Genomic DNA, 22,377 nt, shown 5'->3' on the forward strand with positions numbered 1-22,377 from the left:
GCTCATGGAGGTCATTTATGACGAACCCGTAACTTGGTTAGGTTTTGGGAGGAGAGCGGAGAGTTTATGTCCACCACCGGTCATTCCCGTACTATGTAATTTGGTTTAATTTAATGAAAGTTTCATACTCCCAAAAAAAAAAAAAAAAAAAAAAAAAGTGAATAACGGAGGATTTTACCTTACCCATGTATGACCATGTAGTAATATGCAAAGTGTGATAAAATTGACCTCGTTCATCATTTTTTAAACCTTAGTCAAGGCGAACAACTGTTATATAAACCAATAATTACAAAAATATCATTTTCACTAAACCATAAATAACAGCTCCGTCATAACTTTGGTATGGCCGAGCTTCATTTACTCATGTAAAAATTTTCAACACCGCATCTAGTCTTAATTAGTTGTCATTTGACAAATCTAATTAATCAATATGAGGGTATAAACGTATGTTCGGTTGACCACGTTGGTAAGGTCAAAATGAAGACCAAGGCGTTAGGCAGCTAAGGTTTTTTTCCATATGCATATATCGTCAATCATTGCAACCAAAGGTCAATTTTGACCAATTTTTTTCATCACCCTTGTCGATTTTGAAAGGTATGCAATATTGCAATGACAAATGTAGACAACACTAGCAGCCATCTCAGGATCTTATGCGCTATGTGTTAGTATAGGTTTGATGTATGTTGGCATTCCTAATACAAAAGCTAGAATCATAGGTCTGCTAGAGTTATCAAGTGTAAACTGGAAGTGATATATGATCATACAATGCTCCAGCTGACTCTTCGATGCACTCCAGGTATGGGCATATGCATTTGCATTTCATTAAGTTCAATCTACATGCATACTGGGATTGCAATCTGTTCTGCAACCCCTGTCAGGTCAGGTTTCATTAAGGTCAATCTATATGCATACTGGGATTGCAATCTGTTCTGCAATCCCTGTCAGGTCAGGTCGTTGGATGTTATGTCTTCTTTTTCACGTTTTGTGCACATTCATTAGTTGCGTCTTAAAATGATATTTCACTACATAATTTGTGCTGTTAAGACGTATCGTCTTCATTAAGGATAGAATCGGGTTTACTTGTTGAATATCTTTTTATGATTTGTTCCTTCCATATTAGGAGTTAATTAGGTTTTGGAGTCTTTATTGTCCAAGGTTTTAGGGGGAGTCTGATATACATATACAACGTGTTCAACCATTCATCTGTGACCTTGAGCCGAATAAGAATTTGTGCATCTATTGAGTCAAGATTTTTTCATTTGTTTTTGTGACAAACCGTGTGCTTCAAATTCGAGTCTATGAACTACTTGTTCCATGCTTAAGTAGATCATTGAGTCAAACACATCCATCATTCATTACATTCTTCACATCAAGTGCTCTCGAGGTCAGTTGGAGTCATTGATGTGCGTACAAGGTTGAAGGTTGAGGTCAGCACCTATCAACAAGTGAAGACAGTTCAAAGGTGGTAAAGATCTACAAGTACATGATCAGACAATCTACTAGTGTGTCCAGTAAGTAAGCCGAGGTCAGAGCTTTGGATTGTTTGTAAAGAACTTGTATTCTTTCATCTAGTGATTTGTTTTCATTAGGGTCTTTAACCTTAAAGGCCCCGCAGTTGTTTTCCTCATTTTTGAGGTTTTTACTGCGCAAACAATTCTGCTCTCTTGGTTGCTGTGTGTTTGTGATTATCTTGATTGCCTAGTTATCTTACTGCTATTTTGGGATCCATACCTGTGTTTCAATCCTGAGTATTGTCTGTTACGTTTTTGAATTGAAAGGAAGTGTGTTTTCTGCGAGAATAGCCTATTCACCCCCCCTCTAGGCATATTTGTTTCATCCTAGTATTTTCATTTGGCATCAGAGCAGGTTACTAAGGAATCTTAGTAAGGTCCGTGGGAAGGATGGAACGTGAGCGCGATCGAGCCTCGGGCTCGATTAATAGTCCTCCCTGGTTTGATGGGGAAGACTATTCTCAATGGAAAATCATGATGAGAGCTTTTCTTTACTCTCAAGATGAGAATATGTGGAATGTTGTTGAGAATGGGTGGGTTCATCCAACTAAACCTGAAAATCCTAAAGCTAGTGAATCCTCTGCTTCTAAAATGATTCCTAAACCAAGGGCTGAATGGAGTGAAACTGAAATTCGGGATTGTAATCATGATTTCAAGGCAAGGAATAGTTTGTTCACCGCCTTGTCAAAAAAGGAGAGAGTTAGGATCAGTCATTGTGACACGGCCAAGAAAGCTTGGGATCTTCTCCAAGTTACTTATGAGGGAAATAAAAGGGTTAGAGCTCAAAAACTTCAGAGGTTGGTCTTAGAGTTTGAAAACATGTCAATGGGGACTGACGAGTCAATAGATGATTTCCATGCTAGACTTATCAATGTGACGAGTCAGTGTCATAGCCTTGGTGATCCGTTTGAGGAACATCGTATTGTTAAGAAATTTCTTAGGTCTCTTCCACCTAGTTTTCAGTCTAAGCAAACAGCCATAGAAGAAGCCCAAGACATTGACACCTATTCCTTAGATGAACTTGTGGGGAATCTCAAAACTTTTGAGATGAGGATCAATCCTGAAAAGAAGGTGAAAAGTGTTGCTTTTAATTCTGTCAAAAAGGAAGAAGACACTGAAGTCAGCACAGAAGACTTGGCCTATTTGACTAAACAGTTCAAAAAATTCTTCAAGTCTAGAAACTCTAGTGGTCAAGGCTCAAAAAATTCTTTTGACTCCAGTTCAAAACGCAGCTTGCCTTCTGAAAATTCTTTTGAAAGAAACTCCAAATCAAACAAAATTTTCCAAAAGAAAATCTTCAGTGAAAAACCTAAATGTTTTGAGTGTGGTGGGATTGGGCATCTAGCTGTTGACTGTGGAAATAAAAAGTATAGCTCACGTATGGGCAAAGCTTTGAAATCCACTTGGAGTGATAGTGAGTCAGATACTCACTCTGAGAATGAGGAAGAGAATCTTGCACTTACCTCAACTCTTCATAACGAATCCTCCCATGAATCAGACGATGAGGAGCATTCGGATGAAGAGATGGATGGTAAGTACAAAGAACTTTATGCAGCGTCCAAATCAATTCTCAAGAAAAACCATTTGCAAAGTGAAGAGATTGTCTTGATCAAAAGAGAGAAAAAGAAAGCTGAGGATAGGTTGGAGTCATGTATCAAAGAGTGGGAAAGTGAAAGATCTGACTTGGTTGATCAGGTAAAGACTCTTCAGGTAGAATTAAAATCTCAAACCTCTCTTGCTAGTTCTTTAGCTTCGGAAAACGAGTCTCTAAAGCTTGAGTTGGAAGATGCTCAGCAAATGTTCTCTAAGTTCTCAATCGGGTCAGACAAAGTGTCTAAGATGATTGGAATGGGTAAACCTGATAATGACAAAAAGGGGTTAGGCTATAATGCTGGTGAGAATTCTAAACCTCTGAACTTTGTGAAAAGTTCAAGTGTGAGACAACCTGAGAAAGAAAGACATGGTCTAGGGTTCAGCCCTTACAATCAAGTTAGATGTCCTAGCTTTGATAGAAATTCTTTTGTGCGTCAAGTCAGTCATTCATCGTGGTCTAGGAACTTTACACCTGTTTGTCATTATTGTGGGACACCTGGGCACATTCGCCCTAGGTGTAATCTGCTGCGAAGAGAGTCTCAAAGGTTGTGGAACTCAGAAAAAGAGAATAAGAAACTATCGTTGCAGACTAAACTGAAAGAACATCTGAGAGAGGTAAACAGGATTGCTAAACTTGTTTCAATCCCAAACAGCCTGGATCCGAAACTGAAACAAGTTTGGGTGAAAAAGGAGTCATATAATTGTTTTTCTTCGTATCTGAATGATTCTTCAGTGGGTTCTGAATTTGTTGATGCAACTTGCTTGTTTTCTTCCATATATCCTGATTCTAATGATTTTGAGGTTGTTGAAGCAACATGTTTAGTAGCATTGACAGCACTTTCAGCCAGAAGAGCAGACACTTGGTATGTTGATAGCGGATGCTCTAGGCATATGACAGGAGACAAGAGTTGGTTCGTCTCTTTTTCTGATGAGTACACTAGTGGGTCTGTCACGTTCGGTGACGGAAGGAAGGCAAAGGTTATAGGAAAAGGGATTGTTAACACTCCAGGTATCCCTAATCTGAAAAATGTTTTGTATGTTGAAGGTCTTCAGGCAAATCTCATCAGTGTAAGTCAGTTGAGTGATGATTATGAGGATGTTAACTTCAATAAACAGAGGTGTATTGTTCTTGGCAGTGATGGTAAGAGTATCATGGGTGGTGTAAGGTCAAAAGATAATTGCTATTGTGTGTATGCTAATGAGTCTGTTGTGTCTCAGGTTTGTTTGAAAGCTAAAACTTCTGATAATGTTCTTGAACTCTGGCATCGACGTTTAGGGCACGTGAACTACCAGGACATGCTAAAACTTTCAAGCAAAGAGAGTGTGAGAGGTCTACCGAACCTAAGTGGGAAACCAGATAAGGTGTGTGCGGGATGCAAGCTGGGTAAGCAATCCCGAGCAGCTCATAGTGCAATTAATGTTACAATGACTTCCCAGCCACTAGAGCTTATGCACATGGATCTTGTTGGTCCGTCTCAAACTGAAAGCATGGGAGGTAAGAAATACATACTGGTATTAGTTGATGATTTCTCTCGCTTCACTTGGGTTAATTTTTTAAGAGATAAATCTGATACGTTTAGCAGTTTTAAAGGTTTGTGTAATAGAATTCTCACTGAGAAACAATCCTCAAATTCTTGCATTGTTAGACTTAGGACTGATCATGGAACTGAATTTAAAAATGCATATTTTGCAAATTATTGTGATGAACATGGTATTACACATGAATTTTCTGCTCCAATCACCCCACAACAAAATGGTGTTGTGGAGAGAAAGAACAGGATTCTACTTGATATGGGGAGAGTATTGCTGCACTCTGCTGGATTAACTCCAAACTTCTGGGCAGAAGCAATCAGCACAGCATGCTACACTGCAAACCGGGTGTTTCTTAGACCTGGTACTGACAAAACCTCATATGAATTGTGGAAAGGTAAGAAACCCACGGTGAGTCACTTAAAAGTCTTTGGAAGCCCATGTTTTATTTATCGTGATAGAGAATACCTTGCTAAGTTTGACGCACGAAGTGATAAAGGTATTTTTCTTGGATACTCTCCAAACAGTAGGGCTTACAGAGTTTATAACAAAAGAACATTGTCAGTTATGGAATCCATTAATGTAACAATTGATGATTCTATTGTGAATTCAGTGAGCTTGAGTACAGATGATGAACAGAGTTTTGGGAGCAAGGATGTTGTCACAATCAAGGAAGAAGAAGAAGGGTTGGTGGATGATCCAATTTTCGATCCTCAACCTTTGATGAGAAGAGGGTTCAAACAAGTGCAAAAGGATCATTCAACCTCTGACGTGATTGGAGATGTGAATGATGGAATTAAGACTAGAAGACAGGCAACAAGTGAGATAAGTACGTAGTGATGCTGCTCTTTTGTGTTTTATTAGTGAAAATAAAGAAATCATTGATCTCATGACTCATTTTGGATTTGTTTCCTTAATTGAACCAAAGAATGTTAAAGAAGCACTAAGTGATGATGATTGGATAAATGCCATGCAAGATGAATTGAATCAGTTTACTAGGAATGATGTTTGGTATCTTGTCCCTAGGCCTAGTGATGTGAATGTTATTGGAACAAAATGGATTTTCAAAAATAAAACTGATGAGGTTGGGAATATCACTAGAAATAAGGCTAGACTTGTTGCACAAGGGTACACTCAAGTAGAGGGACTTGACTTTGACGAGACTTTTGCCCCAGTTGCAAGACTCGAATCGGTAAGACTTCTTCTAGCTATAGCCTGCCACCTACGTTTTAAGTTATACCAAATGGATGTCAAAAGTGCCTTTCTTAATGGTCTCCTACAAGAGGAAGTCTATGTTGAACAACCTCAAGGATTCAAAGATCCCAGCAATCCTGATCATGTGTATAGGCTTAAGAAAGCCTTGTATGGGTTGAAGCAGGCTCCCAGAGCTTGGTATGAGCGTTTATCTACTTACTTGTTGGGTAAAGGGTACATTAGGGGAGCTGTAGACAGAACCTTGTTTGTAAAAAGAGATAAAAACCATGTGATGATTGCTCAAGTGTATGTTGATGACACTGTTTTTGGATCCACTTCTGAAACATTTGTGAAGGAATTCACTAGTGTGATGGAAAGTGAGTTTGAAATGAGCATGTGTGGTGAACTGAATTTCTTTCTTGGACTTCAAGTTCGGCAATTGAAAGATGGTATGCTTCTATCCCAAACTAAATATGCTGAAAATTTGATAAAGAAATTTGGTTTGCAATCTGCAAGTGTTGTGTCCAATCCCATGAGCACAAGTGCTAAGCTTAGTGAAGACCTTACTGGTAAGTCTGTGGATCAAACTCTTTATCGAAGTATGATTGGAAGTTTATTGTACCTTACTGTAAGCAGACCTGACATTTCCTACAGTGTAGGAGTTTGTGCACGTTTTCAGGCAAATCCAAAAGAATCTCATCTGGAAGCTGTCAAGAGGATCATCAGATATGTGTCAGGTACTACTTCATGTGGTATATACTATACTTTTGAGACTAATGTGGAAATTGCAGGGTACTCTGATTCTGATTGGGGAGGAAACATGAAAGATAGGAAAAGCACATCTGGAGGTTGTTTCTTCATTGGAAACAATATGGTTGCTTGGCATAGCAAGAAGCAAAACTGCATCTCACTTTCTACTGCCGAGGCTGAGTATGTAGCTGCGGGTAGCTGCTGCACTCAGATGATTTGGATGAAGCAAATGCTTCGAGATTATGGAATTCCTCAAGGTAAGTTAACAATCTTTTGTGATAACTCGAGTGCAATCAATATTTCTAAGAATCCGGTCCAACACTCACGCACCAAGCACATTGACATGAGGTACCACTTTATTCGTGATTTGGTTGAAAGAAATATTCTTGAGCTTGCGTTTGTACCCACTGAACACCAATTGGCTGATCTTTTCACAAAACCTTTAGACAATGCTCGTTTTGAGTCACTTAGGAATGCCATTGGTGTGTGTTCTCGGTACTGATACTCTTCCTCAATTGGTTCATCTGCTTTTATTGCTTCTGCATGTTCATTGTGTGTTTTCATTTAGATTAGACGAAAAAAAAAAAAAATTAGTTTCAGCAGAATGCATTTGTCTATACTAGGATTGCATGTGAGATTTCAATCCTGAAGTGTTTGGTGGAAAATTGACCTTAGATTGAGATCGTTGACTCTTGCTCTCCTTTTCGATCATGGGTCCGGGCTGCAGGGCACTATATGTTCTTCTTTCTACCTCAGGTTTTAGTCAAAGATTCTGGCTGGCTCACTCTCCCAAACTTTGCTATACGCACTTGCACACTCAAGTCTTTTGTGGGGGTATCATCTTGTTCTAAGTGATCTGAGATTAGTCCTTTACAAACTGCACTCTTTTATTGCTTCTGCATGTTCATTGTGTGTTTTCATTTAGATTAGACGAAAAAAAAAAAAAATTAGTTTCAGCAGAATGCATTTGTCTATACTAGGATTGCATGTGAGATTTCAATCCTGAAGTGTTTGGTGGAAAATTGACCTTAGATTGAGATCGTTGACTCTTGCTCTCCTTTTCGATCATGGGTCCGGGCTGCAAGGCACTATATGTTCTTCTTTCTACCTCAGGTTTTAGTCAAAGATTCTGGCTGGCTCACTCTCCCAAACTTTGCTATACGCACTTGCACACTCAAGTCTTTTGTGGGGGTATCATCTTGTTCTAAGTGATCTGGGATTAGTCCTTTACAAACTGCACTCTTTTTGGTGTTCGTAATTCTATGCTCCTTTCAAAAAAAAAAAAAAAAAAAATCATTGCAATATGGAGCTTGGCCAGGCTATTTCTAAAGTAAACAGGCCTCGGTCGTGACGAACGATATGAGGATTGGGAAGAAACAGGAATGGCTTGGTCTCCCGGTGGTTGATTTTGTTGCTTTTCAACGACTCGAGTTGATGTGTCCTTTGGAGTGTCCTTGTTACACTTAGTGCCCTAAAACCAACTGGTTTGGGAGCCACTGACATAAGGCTCGCTACATGAGTCGCAACACAAACAAAAAAAACAAAAAAAAATGTGTGTGGAAGGCTTCAAAAGAAAATATATGAGCCCACACGGTGATATAAGGAGGACTTGAGAAACGAAAAGTAGTGTTTGTCGGTGAACTCTAATTCTGGTTGATCCTAGGTTAAGTTGAAGCCCCATATTGACTTCTGATCACTTTACCACAAAGTTAAGAGGTGCTTTAGCCCCAGTTTGTTTCTAAATGCTTGTTGTTCAAGATTACTATGTAGTGTTCCTTATGCTTGGCCCATTGTTGTCTTTGAGAAGTCATCAAATCACTTTCTCTAAATGCTATGCTTTTTCTTCCCTCTCACTTCTGCGACTAATATTCTCACCTCATTGTGTGTTATCATGATCATGATCCATTTTTTTTTTTATTATTCATTCTGTCCAGATGAATCGATTAAGGGGGAGTATGAGTACTACTTGTTAATTTTCACGTTTCTGGGTGATTCAAAATGAGTGTTGGATGAATGTTGATTGCATCTCACCACCATGTTACTATATGACCTCCACCATATGGTTTATAGCTCAGAGTTTACTCTATGTACTCCACCATGTTATTTTCCATTGTTCATAGTCTTTCGCTGCATGAGGTGATGGTAATTCCATCTTGTTGGTGCCCTTTGTCATTCCTAGACAAAAAGGGGGAGAAGTTGGGCTAATTTTATATGTTACATGCTTTTCACTGGGTTGTTTGTTAAAAGTGTTTCAGGAAGGATATCATGCTTATGGAATAAGGAAGGATATATCATGCGTATGGAATACGGAATGATATCATGCTTATGGAATATCATGCCTTTGGAATTTGCTGTAACGATTGAGGGGGAGTATGATTCGTATAGGGTTTGATGAGTATAGGGTTGTTTTGTATAGGAATGCCAAAGGGGGAGATTGTTAGTATAGGTTTGATGTATGTTGGCATTCCTAATACAAAAGCTAGAATCATAGGTCTGCTAGAGTTATCAAGTGTAAACTGGAAGTGATATATGATCATACAATGCTCCAGCTGACTCTTCGATGCACTCCAGGTATGGGCATATGCATTTGCATTTCATTAAGTTCAATCTACATGCATACTGGGATTGCAATCTGTTCTGCAACCCCTGTCAGGTCAGGTTTCATTAAGGTCAATCTATATGCATACTGGGATTGCAATTTGTTCTGCAATCCCTGTCAGGTCAGGTCGTTGGATGTTATGTCTTCTTTTTCACGTTTTGTGCACATTCATTAGTTGCGTCTTAAAAGGATATTTCACTACATAATTTGTGCTGTTAAGACGTATCGTCTTCATTAAGGATAGAATCGGGTTTACTTGTTGAATATCTTTTTATGATTTGTTCCTTCCATATTAGGAGTTAATTAGGTTTTGGAGTCTTTATTGTCCAAGGTTTTAGGGGGAGTCTGATATACATATACAACGTGTTCAACCATTCATCTGTGACCTTGAGCCGAATAAGAATTTGTGCATCTATTGAGTCAAGATTTTTTCATTTGTTTTTGTGACAAACCGTGTGCTTCAAATTCGAGTCTATGAACTACTTGTTCCATGCTTAAGTAGATCATTGAGTCAAACACATCCATCATTCATTACATTCTTCACATCAAGTGCTCTCGAGGTCAGTTGGAGTCATTGATGTGCGTACAAGGTTGAAGGTTGAGGTCAGCACCTATCAACAAGTGAAGACAGTTCAAAGGTGGTAAAGATCTACAAGTACATGATCAGACAATCTACTAGTGTGTCTAGTAAGTAAGCCGAGGTCAGAGCTTTGGATTGTTTGTAAAGAACTTGTATTCTTTCATCTAGTGATTTGTTTTCATTAGGGTCTTTAACCTTAAAGGCCCCGCAGTTGTTTTCCTCATTTTTGAGGTTTTTACTGCGCAAACAATTCTGCTCTCTTGGTTGCTGTGTGTTTGTGATTATCTTGATTGCCTAGTTATCTTACTGCTATTTTGGGATCCATACCTGTGTTTCAATCCTGAGTATTGTCTGTTACGTTTTTGAATTGAAAGGAAGTGTGTTTTCTGCGAGAATAGCCTATTCACCCCCCCTCTAGGCATATTTGTTTCATCCTAGTATTTTCACTATGAGAAAGAAATCGAAAATGAGAAATGGGGGATTCATCTTTGCCTATGTATTTGCTACGTAGTAATTAATATATACAGTGTGAAAAAATTAGCCTCATTCACTGGCATTTTAACTTCGCCATTATAAACATCATTTTCGTTGAAATGCATATAACAACTTCGTCACAACTCCTCCGATTATCGAGAGTTCGCGACCGCACTCTTCCATAATCCAAGTTCTAAATAAAAAAATTTCTTTTTCAAAAATTTCTAAATTTGTGGTATGATCTGTTAGTTGGGCTGGGTTATGAGCCCAGCTTAATTCACTAATGGCCGGCTAACAAACTCGGCCCAAAATAATGTCCCACGACTCACCCAAATCGCATGTTTAAGAATTAAAAGAGTATAACTAACCAGCTAAACAACCAAAAAAAGTTCGTAACCGACTATACGTTCACCAATTCCCAGACATCCACGTGGCAAGTCTTCCCGCCAAAATAACTGAAAACCCTCCCTTTAGAAATTCTCTGCTATCTTCCAAGCCTTGCTAAGACTCAGAATCTCAGACTCTCTCCAAGAAATCAAAGAAAAATGGCTTCTTCTTCTTCTTCAACCTCACTCTTCTTCTTCTTCTTCTTCTTCTCTCTCCTCCTCACCTTCTCCTCCGCCCAAACCATCACCAACGCCGCCGAGATCCTCTCCGATTCCGGCTACAAATCCATGTCCCTCGCCCTCGACCTCGCCTCTCACTCCATCACCTCCCAGTCGCCGTCGCTCACAGTCTTCGCTCCGGCCGACGCCGCCTTCTCCAACTCCGGCCACCCCACTCTCAACCTCCTCCGCTACCACCTCCTCCCCATCGCGTTCCCTCTCCGATCACTCAAGTCCCTCCCTTTAGGCGCCAAGATCGCCACGCTGCTCGACGGCCACTCTCTCACCGTCACCACTCTGCCGTCCGACCGCCTCGTCTCGCTCAACAACGTCACCGTCACGGCGTCCCCAATTTTCGACGACGGGTCGTTGATCATCTTCGGAACCAACAGGTTCTTTGACCCGTATTTCCGGATCTCGGGTCCGATCCGGAGCTACAGCCCCAAGAATCTCTGCAGGTTGGCGTCGCGAAACCCTAACGAAGCGATGGCGGCCGAAACGGCGGCGCATTACCCGTTCAGTGAAGCAAGCAAGGTGCTGAAATTGAAAGGCTGCTCTGTTATGGCTTCGTTTCTTGAAATGCAATTCCATGGGTTTCTCAAGTACCAGACAATGTTGACCGTCTTCGCTCCCGTTGACCAAGCCATGGTGCCCCGAATCGGAGATCTGAGCGGGTACTCGTCGATCTTCCGCCGCCACGTGGTCCCCTGCAAGCTTTCTTGGAACGATTTGGTGAGTCTCGACGACGGCACTGTGTTGAGGACTAATCTGCAAGGGTTTATGATCAACATCACTCGATACGACGGCGTTTTGGTGCTCAATGGGGTCCCGGTGATAATGCCGGAGATGTATCACAACGGCTGGCTTGTGGTTCACGGAATCAGTGAGGTTCTTGAGTTTCCAGAGAGTCGACCGGAGCAAGTGGTGGCTCCTTCACCTGTCTCTGAGGCAGAGGGTCACAGCTCCGGTGAGGATGAGAGTGCCGGAACAGAGCCTTCGGAGCCAGTAATAGAGGTGCCTTCTTCACCGGAATTCGATAGCAGCGATTCGGAGGAATTGGATACTGGCGATTCTGAGCTATTTGCAAACATGTCTACCGATGATGAAGGAGCCATTTCACACAGGCGCTTCTTTGTTTACAGGCCTTCATAATCTTTGTACCTTTCCTTTCTATGTTTTTAGGCTCCTTATCATTGCAGTATGATTTAGGCTTGGACTAAAAATATGGTGCATTAAACTGCCTTGTAAACTTGATTCCAGTTCATGTATGAGAATTTTGTAAAGTTTGTTCATAGTTGATGATGTGTTTGGAACTAGTAGAATAGCTTGATACTGTTTTCGAATTCATAGTGGTTATATGCACACTTTGATGCCTCTGAGATAGACTAATGGGTAATGTTCAGGATTCTTCATTGTTTGTAAATACCATAAAACCAATTCCACATTTGTATATTAGAAGTTGAGCATTACATGAAGTAGAAGGATGACAGTTCTAGCCAGACCCCTCAATCTTAGCACTTAGGAGCCATCATTGTAGATTAGCTGTTCTGATATCGCTCTTTAGCGCAACCCAACCCAACTAATGGGGTTTTTCTCAGTTTTTCAATCTTCAAACCGAAACTTATGACAGCATCCTTTCTCCCATCATCAAGAAGCGCTTGCTTTAGGTTACTAAACAACTGTGTCGGAGGCCTAATACCCATGTCTAGCATCTCCTGAAAGTACCTGCATGCATCATCTAACTTGTTCTCATGGCACAAGCTGTTGATCAATGTGGAGAACATGTGCATTCCTGGCAGGACGCCTTTAGTCTTCATCTCATCCCAAACCCATAATGCCATATCCACTCGATTCTCATTGCAAAACATCCTCACTAGGATTTCGTATGTACTTACTGTTGGTTCGCAGCCAGGTTCGCTACTGATTTTCTGGAATACCGAGTAAGCTTGTTCAGTTCTTCGATGCTTAACCAAGTGATGTAAGATTATATCGTAAGTTCGAGAATTAGGACCAATCCCACATTTTCTCATCTCATCCACCACCCCGAACGCGTCAGGCATCCGCATTGACCAGCAGTAAGCTCCAACAACAGCATTATAAGTAGGCGCCTCTGGTTCTAAACCACTGGCTTTGGACCCTTCAAAAAACTCAATAGCTTCAGCCAATCTCTTTTCTGAGCCTAATCCATTAATCAGCATACAGAAGATATGAGGAGAAGGCCTCACATTCTTCGCTTCCATCTCTCGAAACAATCCAATCGCTTCGTTATACTTCTTCCCCTTACAATGTGCATTGATCAAAATACCATAAGTCACAACATCTGGATCGAACCCTTCAGCCTTCATTTCTCTATAAACCTCATCCAACCTCAAAAAATTCTGTTGCTGACCCCATCCTTCCAGCAAAATAGTGTACGACTTAATATCAGGTTTGAACCTTCTGTGCTTCATTTCATCGAACACCTCCTGTGCTTTCTCAACCTGCCTCGACTTGCTCAGAGTATCAATCAGTCTATTGAAATCCGACCCTTCTAACTTGATCCCAAACTTCTCCATATTCTCAAAAGCTTTAATGGCCTCTGAAACCTTCCTTGCCCTCGCATACCGCCTCGAAATCAAAGCGAAAGTCTCTTTGCTGAGCAGGCCTTTGTTGTTCATGTCATTCACCAATTCCCATATTATCTTGAACTGTTTGATCTTACCCAGAGCTTCAATCAATGCATTGTAGCTCTCTGTGCAATGCTTAAACCCCTTTTGCTTTTCGGCCCACCGGAAAAAGGAGAGAGCCAGAGCGCCGGCGTTGTTGAGCTTCTTCAAGACCTCAACCACAAGCGTTGGCGACACCTTGACTGAAGCGCCGTCGAGCAAGCTCTCAATGCGAGGATTGGAGTTGGCCGTGGATAGAATTTTGCTGATTTTCTCAGCCTCTTGGGTGATATCGTGGGTATTGGCGTCATCAAGCACTTGGGTTTTGTATAGAGTGCCATGGATTGCTCTGTAAATACCAGGATTGGGATTGCGTAAGAGCCCAGATGGGTGTTCAACATAGGGTTTTGGATTACTAGTAAGGTTTGTGAGTGATCTCACTGATCTGGGAGAACCAGTTTGAGGATTTGGGAAAAGAAAGAAGGGATTTTTGGATGGTTTTGGTAAAAGCTTGAAAAATCTAGAGAGATCCATCTGAGAGGCGACGAGATTTTGTTGAAGTTTGAACCTTTAGAGGCCCAGGTCTGTGTTTGGCGGGATAGTCATTTATAGGTTTTTAAAGGTATAAGAAAAAAATCACAAAAACAAGGATTTTTTTTATTTTCTATCAGGAGTGAGATGGTAAGCCATTTCAATTATTTTAGTGTGTTAGTAACACACTTATTCTGTCAGTATTCAGACTAAGATCCACAAAAATATTCCAACAAAGCCAACTAATTCCTCGCCACAGGCACACGAACCGTAAACATGCTGGCCACAAATTAGTGGAAATTAAGACTTGCATGCTAGATATGGAGTTTCATGCTAAGCCGCTCGACCAACTATACTAGGCGGATAACAAACAAAAGTATCTTGGCACTAACAAAAGAGATGAAACACAATAGAATTGAAAGAATGAAATTTTCTGCTCCAATATTCAAACAGTTCCTAATAGAATCCCAAGTAGAGAGGCAGTACAAAAGAGGGGAGAGAACCCTCTTATTACATGGCATGGAAAGGCTGTGAGTGGCTCTAGTGCTCTACCATCAATAATAGCGGCAATGATATAATAGTAAGTATATCCCAACACCCCAACTGAATTCACTATGCTACTATGCCCCTGTTATAAACAATAGTCAAGCTGTGACTGGAGGGACCTCAAAAAAAGAAGAAGAAGAAAGTGAGCTCAGTGGCCAAAAGAATGAATGCATCTCAGCTGTTGGCAGTCTTCCAAGTTAACCATCAAGTTTAGAATCAAAGGAAACCGCACGAAAAGTCTGTGAAGATCAACTTTTCGGTTCAAGATTCTTCATTTACACTGATTTGATTGTGAGCTCCAGTCATCAAGAAGGTTAGTAATGGATTCTTCAAATTTCTTTGCTTGGGGTCCAGGCTTCAAGATATTGGCATCCCCCCATTGAGAGCAAGGATCCATCCACCAGCTCTTCCAGCCGGAGCACCATGCACCTGGGGCAGCTCGATTTCGCCCGCGCTTGAGGATCTTTTCATCAACCATGTCCAGCACAGGGTTGTCCTTCTGGAATTGTCGGCCAAAAGCAGCTCCACTTTGAACCATTTGATCATAAACTGATGTATTGAGGAAGTGGGGTTCCATTTTCGGGGGAGTGTCCCAAATCATGTATCTTAAATCACTGTTCACAGTAGTGTTCTTAAACTCTGGTGAATTGCATATAACAGAGTGGAAATATCCTTCCTCCGATAGAATCACATTCGTAAAGTACATGAGCAACGTCCGGGGAAGATTATCCCAACCAAGAATGCAAAATTCCAGAAAAGATCTGCTCAGGACAAACCATGGGGAACCTGCAAATCAAGATAGAAAAGCTTCTAATTAGCATTAATGTGGAAAGAAATATTCATGTGAAATCTTGCATATAAGTGTGTTAGACTATGCCTGTGAATATTTTAAAAGCATCAGGTGTTTTCCGCTTCTCTGTAGCATGAAAAATTTGGCTCCTCCTGGCTAGGTAGATACTTGGATCGACTATAATTGGCTGGATCCTATGCAACCTACACAAGAATAATATATACAGCTTCAGGTTCAAATAGAAATATGTGCCAGAAAATAAAGCTAAAATTAGTGAAAAGGTTTGCCTACTCTTTCCATCCAAGGTCACTGGTGTGGTCAATGAAATTGAGATCCCGTCTTACAGAAGAGAAGACATGAGACAGGTCTGAAAGAACAAAACAGAAGCAGAAGCAAATAAGTTGACAGAACTTATTAAGGAAAACAATAGGTTGCAATAATTTATCAAGACAAGCAATACAAAGCAATTATAGTACATATCAAAACTTACACAAAGAAACGAGTATTGATAAAAATGTGGCATTCTAGAGTATTTCACCCAACCTTGAAGGATATGAACAATGTGACAACGGTAACAGCAATAGAGAAATGCTGGTTATCAAAGTCCTCAACTACATAAACTATAAATTGGGGATTCAGATCCTCACATAAGCCTTGAGGTAGAAGTTATTCCTAACAAGAGTTCATCATATGCGGAAGTGACATATAGACTTCAAAGAATTGCCAGAGCGGTCACAATTGCTTAGGATCATGCAAACGCTACCGTACATTCTTATATACTGGTAGTCAAATTTCAGAAATGTACAAACTCCTAATAAGAAAGATGTGGCCACCTAGTCTTCCTGACAACTACTACTTGCACATGGTATATAACTCAAGAAAACACCTCAGACCATTCCAGTTCTTTTTCATCTATTTCATAGACAGCTACTTTGTATGTCCCCTCCTCTTTTCCTACCCCTACCATGCTATGTCTAGATTATATGCACTTTCTGAATCTTCTTTTCTCCTAAATTGGGAGTGACATGTAATAGAAGACTTCAAATCTGACCTTTCTTAGTAAAGCACCAAGTACCATGAAGAATATATCTTTATGAACACAGAATTGATGTGCAGTTTTTACTCATTCAGAGGAAACTCACAAACGAAAACCTGGTTACTACTAAAAGAATTGTATTTAGCATTTGCTGGAATATATAGACTATAGTTGAAAGTCAGATAGTATAGAAAAGCTGCTTTTGAATATATGACAGAGAAGAACATTACAAAGTAAACTCCCTCCCTCCATCTATATGTGCTTTTATGTGTGTACTTATGTGCTTTTGAATATATGACAGAGAAGAACATTACAAAGACACCAAAACAATATAACAAGAGAAGTCACATAAATTGAAAAAAAAAAAAAAGAAGAAAAAAAATCAACAAACATCAAACACTGAAGTGCTATAAGAATTAATCGGAAACCAATCATCAAACTTTCGGTCCTAATATGAAAATTTCTTACATTCTTTTGTTCCTTTATATGGACAAAACTGGGAATTCCAGGCCAATAAAGTCAGAAGCTTATATCAAAGCTCCATGCCTCTCATAATCCAATCAACCAAAAGGAGTTGTGTGTCATCAAATGGATCCCGGTGTGCCCCTTGCAACAAGGGAAGATTCAACACAAAACCACCCAAATCTAAAATCAACGCAATTCAAAAGCCAACTCGAAATCAAAATAGTATTTCAAGGAAGCAATTCCATCCAATTTTCACTTCCTGAACAACAAGCAGAGAACCTCAGTATAAGGAATTGACACGACACCATTACTTCACTAGAATTGGAGTCACCAAGTCGAAGCAACAGCACCCTAGGCCAATCTATAAATAACAACTTCCCATACAAACCTCGTATGAAACACACCATGTTACCATTGTACACGAAAACATAGTATCTGGGGGAGGTAGATTTGAGCCAGGACCCCCTCTTTACAGTACACAACTCTCCTATGCCATAGCCTCGCTCCTCTTTATATGAATGGTACTATCCGAAATACATTATTTGCTATCTTACTATAAACAATAACCAAACCCACACATATATGCTTCCCTAGATAAACACTTTTCACAAGCTCAAACAAATCCAACCGCAATCTCTTTCATACTATACATTATAAATTTTCGGAAACAATCAAATATATATATATAGAGATTAAAGAAGCAGCAGAACCGGCGTACCGTCCTGAGTCACAAGTGGGTAGTCGACAGCACTCAAAGTGATGAACCAGTCCCACCCACTATCCACCTTCAACAAAATCGCCGCCGCCCTCAACGTCGTCGCCAAATTCGACGAACCCATGTACGTGATCCGATCAGGCTTCCCCACCACATCCACATTCCCAAACGCCCTGACCGCCGGCACCGCCTTGACCGCCGACGCCAGCCGCCGCCGCTCGTCCTCCGACTCCTCCGCCGTCAGATGCAGCAAGTACCGGTTCCTCGGGTGGTAGACGGCGAGGAGCAGCCGGAAGATCCGGGCCCGATCGCCGCGGCCGCCGTAGATGTAGTAGGCGAACGCCGGCGGGCAGTGGGCGCCGTGCTGGACGATGGAGGGGAACGGTTTGGGGGAGGTGAAGGCGGAGATGGAGGAGAAGAGGAGGAGGAGGAGAGAGAGCAATGTGGCGGAGAAGAGTGTGAGAAGCCATTTCTTCTCTGCTCCCATAATTGAGTTGCTTCTTCTTTTGGTTCTTGGAATTGGGGCATATATGGGTATTGGGTCAAATCAATGGAATTGGGGATGTGGGTTTGGTAGGGCTAGGGTTTATTGGTGATGGGTCAGTGAGGATCTTGGTCCCTGATGAACAGAGACGAAAAATGAGAAGATATATGGGTGTGTCTTTGATTGAGATTTTTCTGGTTTCTATTAAGAAATAAATGAGTTTTTAATGGTGCTGACAGTGCTGCTGGAACAATGCTAGGGTTAGGGTTTTGGAAGTTGGATTTGATGAGAGGAAGAAGAAGAAGAAGAAGATGGAGTTCTGGAATTTGATTTCTTTGATCTCTATCATAATGACACAAAAAGTGTAAATTAAGCTCAGTTTTTTCAATTTTCGTGTACCGTTTTTAAAGTTTCACAGACAACCTCCACGCTCGTGAGGTGCGCGTGATTACACCCTCGTTTCTTCCTGGGAATTTGGCGCGTTCCGGGGCAATTGGATTACGCGCGGCGGCGCCTGTGTTATTCCCTCCGTGTATTTTTGTTTTCTTGGGTCTAATCATTCAACCATACACGTTGAAGAGTCTCGACTCTAGAGTTTCAATACTTTGAAGTATCGGAAAATTCTTTGCTATTAATCAGTGAGTTTGACGAAAATTTTATACTCTACAATATTTAAAACTTCAAAGCTGAAAATCATTAGATTGTACTCTAGTGTATCATAGAGAACCTCCAAAGCTTTAATAAAGATATGAAGCCATCAGTAAAGGAAAGGTATTAACAGTGACATGGGGTGGTGATGTGATCCCATGGTGTTTTTTCTGTTGGTAGCTAAGGACAGGTGAGTTTATTTAGCTACAAAAGATGCCAGAAAAAGACTGGTAGGTGTTCCACCAAATCGATGAAAACTGTTTCTTACGGAAATTCTATCCTACTTCAGAATTCAGATCATGTGGTGTTTCAAAATTTCCGAACTAGATAGAAAAATAAAGATTGCCCAAAAAAAAAAAAGATGGCTGTTTAGAAAAATCCTCAACATGGCAAGAATAGTCTATTTTTAGTTATAAATTTATAGTTTAGGCGCATGGATATTATACGCACCAGAGTTTACAGCGAATTGTGAATGTCACGAGTCATTGACCGTAACATACCATATATAATATTCAAGTTTTCAATCTTGAAGAAGAAAGATTGAGTCCTGATGTTTTCTTTGGCAAACAAATCTGAAGTTTTCGTTGCCGACATCATGATCTGCATCACAATGCCTCCAAGCTCATATCTTTTGATGCATCAAAAAAGTTATTATTCATTTATGGAAAATTTTCTCAAATAATGTTTCAATTCATACATGGAAGGCTTTATAAATTAAGAGTTATAACATATACTGGCACATATCACCATCTCACAAATAACAGGATGTATATGTTTTCTTTCGCTTTTTAGGGTTTAGGGGCAACTCCCCTGTGCTATTTGGGACTCTTGGACAGCCTTGTGACAGAGAGTACAGCTGCGGCTGCCCCAGTGTATCAGATTGAGTTGACTGCAGAATCATCATCGCTGGCTTCACTGTCACTGCTGCTGCTGGTGCTACCACTTCCACTGCTACTCCCACTTCCACTGCTACTAGTAGAAGAAGAAGTCTGCTCATGACTCTCCTCCGCATTTACCTGGGCTCGAAGGGCTTCTGCAGCATTTGGGCCCTTATCAACTTCATCACCACTAACATCTACATCAGCAATCTCATCATCAATCTCGTTGTGATGAGGCATATTGATATCTAATTCAGCATTAGATTTATTTTCAGCAGCGGCATTCCCATCTTCAGGTGATCCGCTACCAAAAAGTTCATCAATATCTATATCTTGATGTTCCTCAACTTCATCATCCTTATGGTCTGGCGAAGCAGCAGAGACATTTGGTTGATCAAATGAGTAATCAGCCACACCTTTACTCGCAGATTTCGCACCTGTTACATTATAAACATAGAATTAGAATATGACGCCGATATGGAAAGCAAAATGGATAAATAATAGCAAATGCCTCATTCAAAGTTGGACGAGACCCTGTATAGTGGAGAGGTATAAAAAGTACAATCTGTAATAAGAAAATATTCTCCTTAACAGTTTTCACCGGCTTCAAAATTGATAGAAGAAGGTCAAGATAGCCGATGTATAGGCATGACAAAGAAAAAAGAAATTCAAGAGATGAGCAACCGAGCCACTGCATTGCTTGCTTTTATTAGATATCCTTCTCATTAACAACCCTAGCATGTTCTGAATAATTGGGATGGGAGTTGCAACGGATTTCACTACAAAATTGGTAATTCCCGCACTGTACATACAAAATACAAGCATTGGCAAAATTGGAATGATTTTAGTTTGGTTATGTCAAGCATGTAGCTAAATATACTGTACCCCAAGAATCCGTTGCAAATGGGATAATTAAACAGGGGACCTATAAAACACCGCATATGGGATGGAAACAACTGATCATTTATGGATAAAGCATTTGGCAAGAAAGGTATCGCTGAAATTCTGACAAGAATGTGCACATACAATGGATATGGTAACGAGAAACTTTCCACAAAAACATGTCAGACTAAGAGATACAAACACATCTTGTGTGAAGAAACTTTTGACAGAATTGTATGATGAGTTCATGAAATGCAACTGAAAAATGAACAAAGTCTACAACTCCACCCTGCATCCAAAACTTAATAGACTCATGAACTATAAAGTTTGACCCTGATCCTCTTAGAAAAGAAGATGACAGTTCTGCTAATTTATGCAGCAAGAATACGCTGGCATATTATCTTGTAACTTCATTCTTAATAAGGAAAAAGAAAAAAAAAAAAGAACATAACAAACCTGAATTCTCTGGCACACCAATATCAATTCGTTCCACCTCAACCTGCATTAACCCCGTGACAAATATAAGCTTAGAAATCACATGAAAAAGGAGAAAGAATCAAAGATTCGTTATTTCAGTTTATTACTACCGTAAAGAACCATCTACCAACTAATGTATCAACAAATAATGACCATTAATGCGTTACGAATCTTTGAATAACCCTGCGACCTTTTCCAATTCACACATTTCAACAAAAACATTAAGAATTCAGAGGTAATTGAAATCTTAGCCTAAACAGTTCTGGCACACTGCATCAATTTCTTTTTCTTCTTCCAAATATGAATTTGTAATACTGATCAGTTACTTTCTTAAATAGCAGACTAGACTGTTCGTCAAAGTTTATATCTTCCTAACCTTTGCTATTGTTGTTTCCATAGTTTTCAATACAGATAAAAAACTTAGCAGATAAAATCAAAACTCAAACTCACCGGCACGGCAGGGAATGAATTTCTAGAAGGATGCATCGTCTTGGCCACCTTGCCGGGCGGCGGAGACAGCTGCGGCTCCAGAGGAATCCCGGCGGATTCCCCAGGCTGGCGGTCATGCCGGAGCTGCTTCACCGCCCTGTGAAGCCTCTCAAGCCGAAACGTCTGGCCGTCGAAAAACAAAACGGCGTCGTTGTCTTTATAATCCTCACTATTCCCTTTAAACAACACATTAGGCTTCCCCAATTGGTTGTTCTGAAACTCCACCGTAACCCTATTGTCCTTCGTCTTCTTCAGCGACCCCGGCTTCGTCTTGTCAATCGACGCCGGCTTAAATTCATCTGCAAAGAAAAAAAATTCCGATCAGATTAGCCAGAGACGGCGGTGTCGAGAATCGACGGTTGTGATCGAAAGGGGCTTACATCGTAGGGTGCAGAACTTGCTGGAGGAGTCGTCTTTGAAGGAGGGGCCTAGGGTTAGGTTGTACCAGCGATCGGGGTGAGGAGCGGTTTTGGGCTCTTCCTTGGCGTTGCTGGCCATGGTTCGGTTTGTTGGAGAAGAAGGAGAGTGGTGTTCAGGTGAGGCGCGTGAGGGGAAGAGAAGGAGTGACGATGTGGGGTCCACCGCGGCTAGCTGACATGGCACGACCGGAGTGAGCGCCGGTGAGGATGGATTTTGGAGAAGGAGACGGGAGAGGACATATGGTCTCAAAGACAGAGTAAGGTTGTCTGTGCTCGTATATATACGTTCGGGCCGACCCGGTTCACATGGGCCGGGTCGGAATGGAGTTTTTTTTTTTTGAGAAAGTTACTTATTCCAAATTTCCAAATCGTTTTACTCGTTTTGGGTAATTGGTCCCCTACTTAACCTAAACGAGAATAATTCCAAGCGCTTTCGCCTGTTCCTTTTCACGCCTAGAGATTCCTATATGCACTATTCAATCCAAATGTGGATTACACTTTACACATGCTTAAACAACAATTGGCTGTAACTTTTT

At 40.7% G+C, this 22,377-nt stretch overlaps 5 protein-coding genes across 5 annotated transcripts; 2 read left to right on the top strand and 3 right to left on the bottom strand.

Moving 5' to 3' along the window:
* The first annotated feature begins 1,901 nt into the window (after positions 1–1,901).
* LOC133709259 (uncharacterized) lies at positions 1,902–5,471 on the top strand. Its single transcript, XM_062134938.1, has one exon. It carries the CDS (start codon positions 1,902–1,904, stop codon positions 5,469–5,471), a length of 3,570 nt encoding a protein of 1,189 aa, XP_061990922.1.
* A 5,434-nt stretch (positions 5,472–10,905) lies between these two features.
* LOC133709260 (putative fasciclin-like arabinogalactan protein 20) lies at positions 10,906–11,988 on the top strand. Its single transcript, XM_062134939.1, has one exon. It carries the CDS (start codon positions 10,906–10,908, stop codon positions 11,986–11,988), a length of 1,083 nt encoding a protein of 360 aa, XP_061990923.1.
* A 228-nt stretch (positions 11,989–12,216) lies between these two features.
* LOC133708905 (pentatricopeptide repeat-containing protein At1g71060, mitochondrial) lies at positions 12,217–14,325 on the bottom strand. Its single transcript, XM_062134475.1, has one exon. The coding sequence runs from the start codon at positions 14,013–14,015 to the stop codon at positions 12,375–12,377; it is 1,641 nt and encodes a 546-aa protein (XP_061990459.1). The 5' UTR covers positions 14,016–14,325; the 3' UTR covers positions 12,217–12,374.
* A 102-nt stretch (positions 14,326–14,427) lies between these two features.
* Positions 14,428–18,430, bottom strand: LOC133708906 (beta-glucuronosyltransferase GlcAT14A). The gene is made up of 4 exons (XM_062134476.1): positions 17,568–18,430; positions 15,640–15,715; positions 15,436–15,551; positions 14,428–15,344 (listed from the first exon to the last, which is right to left on the bottom strand). The coding sequence occupies exons 1-4, from the start codon at positions 18,049–18,051 to the stop codon at positions 14,830–14,832; spliced, it is 1,191 nt and encodes a 396-aa protein (XP_061990460.1). The 5' UTR covers positions 18,052–18,430; the 3' UTR covers positions 14,428–14,829.
* An 895-nt stretch (positions 18,431–19,325) lies between these two features.
* Positions 19,326–22,106, bottom strand: LOC133710326 (uncharacterized). The gene is made up of 4 exons (XM_062136368.1): positions 21,803–22,106; positions 21,384–21,721; positions 20,913–20,955; positions 19,326–20,011 (listed from the first exon to the last, which is right to left on the bottom strand). The coding sequence occupies exons 1-4, from the start codon at positions 21,918–21,920 to the stop codon at positions 19,572–19,574; spliced, it is 939 nt and encodes a 312-aa protein (XP_061992352.1). The 5' UTR covers positions 21,921–22,106; the 3' UTR covers positions 19,326–19,571.
* Positions 22,107–22,377: the final 271 nt, after the last annotated feature.

Source organism: Rosa rugosa, chromosome 5 (assembly GCF_958449725.1).
Source record: "Rosa rugosa chromosome 5, drRosRugo1.1, whole genome shotgun sequence".
Taxonomy (NCBI): Eukaryota; Viridiplantae; Streptophyta; class Magnoliopsida; order Rosales; family Rosaceae; genus Rosa; species Rosa rugosa.

What these genes read in the sequence shown, in the direction of transcription:
- LOC133709259 (XM_062134938.1), top strand. Translation starts at nt 1,902, where the DNA reads ATGGAACGTGAGCGCGATCGAGCCTCGGGCTCGATTAATAGTCCTCCC.
- LOC133709260 (XM_062134939.1), top strand. Translation starts at nt 10,906, where the DNA reads ATGTCCCTCGCCCTCGACCTCGCCTCTCACTCCATCACCTCCCAGTCG.
- LOC133708905 (XM_062134475.1), bottom strand. Translation starts at nt 14,015, where the DNA reads ATGGATCTCTCTAGATTTTTCAAGCTTTTACCAAAACCATCCAAAAAT.
- LOC133708906 (XM_062134476.1), bottom strand. Translation starts at nt 18,051, where the DNA reads ATGGGAGCAGAGAAGAAATGGCTTCTCACACTCTTCTCCGCCACATTG. An exon ending in CCCACTTGTGACTCAGGACG is followed by an intron (nt 15,716 to 17,567) that starts GTACGCCGGTTC and finishes TTGTTCTTTCAG; the next exon opens with ACCTGTCTCATGTCTTCTCT. An exon ending in AGTGACCTTGGATGGAAAGA is followed by an intron (nt 15,552 to 15,639) that starts GTAGGCAAACCT and finishes ATTCTTGTGTAG; the next exon opens with GTTGCATAGGATCCAGCCAA.
- LOC133710326 (XM_062136368.1), bottom strand. Translation starts at nt 21,920, where the DNA reads ATGGCCAGCAACGCCAAGGAAGAGCCCAAAACCGCTCCTCACCCCGAT. An exon ending in CAAGTTCTGCACCCTACGAT is followed by an intron (nt 21,722 to 21,802) that starts GTAAGCCCCTTT and finishes TTTTCTTTGCAG; the next exon opens with ATGAATTTAAGCCGGCGTCG. An exon ending in ATTCATTCCCTGCCGTGCCG is followed by an intron (nt 20,956 to 21,383) that starts GTGAGTTTGAGT and finishes GGGTTAATGCAG; the next exon opens with GTTGAGGTGGAACGAATTGA.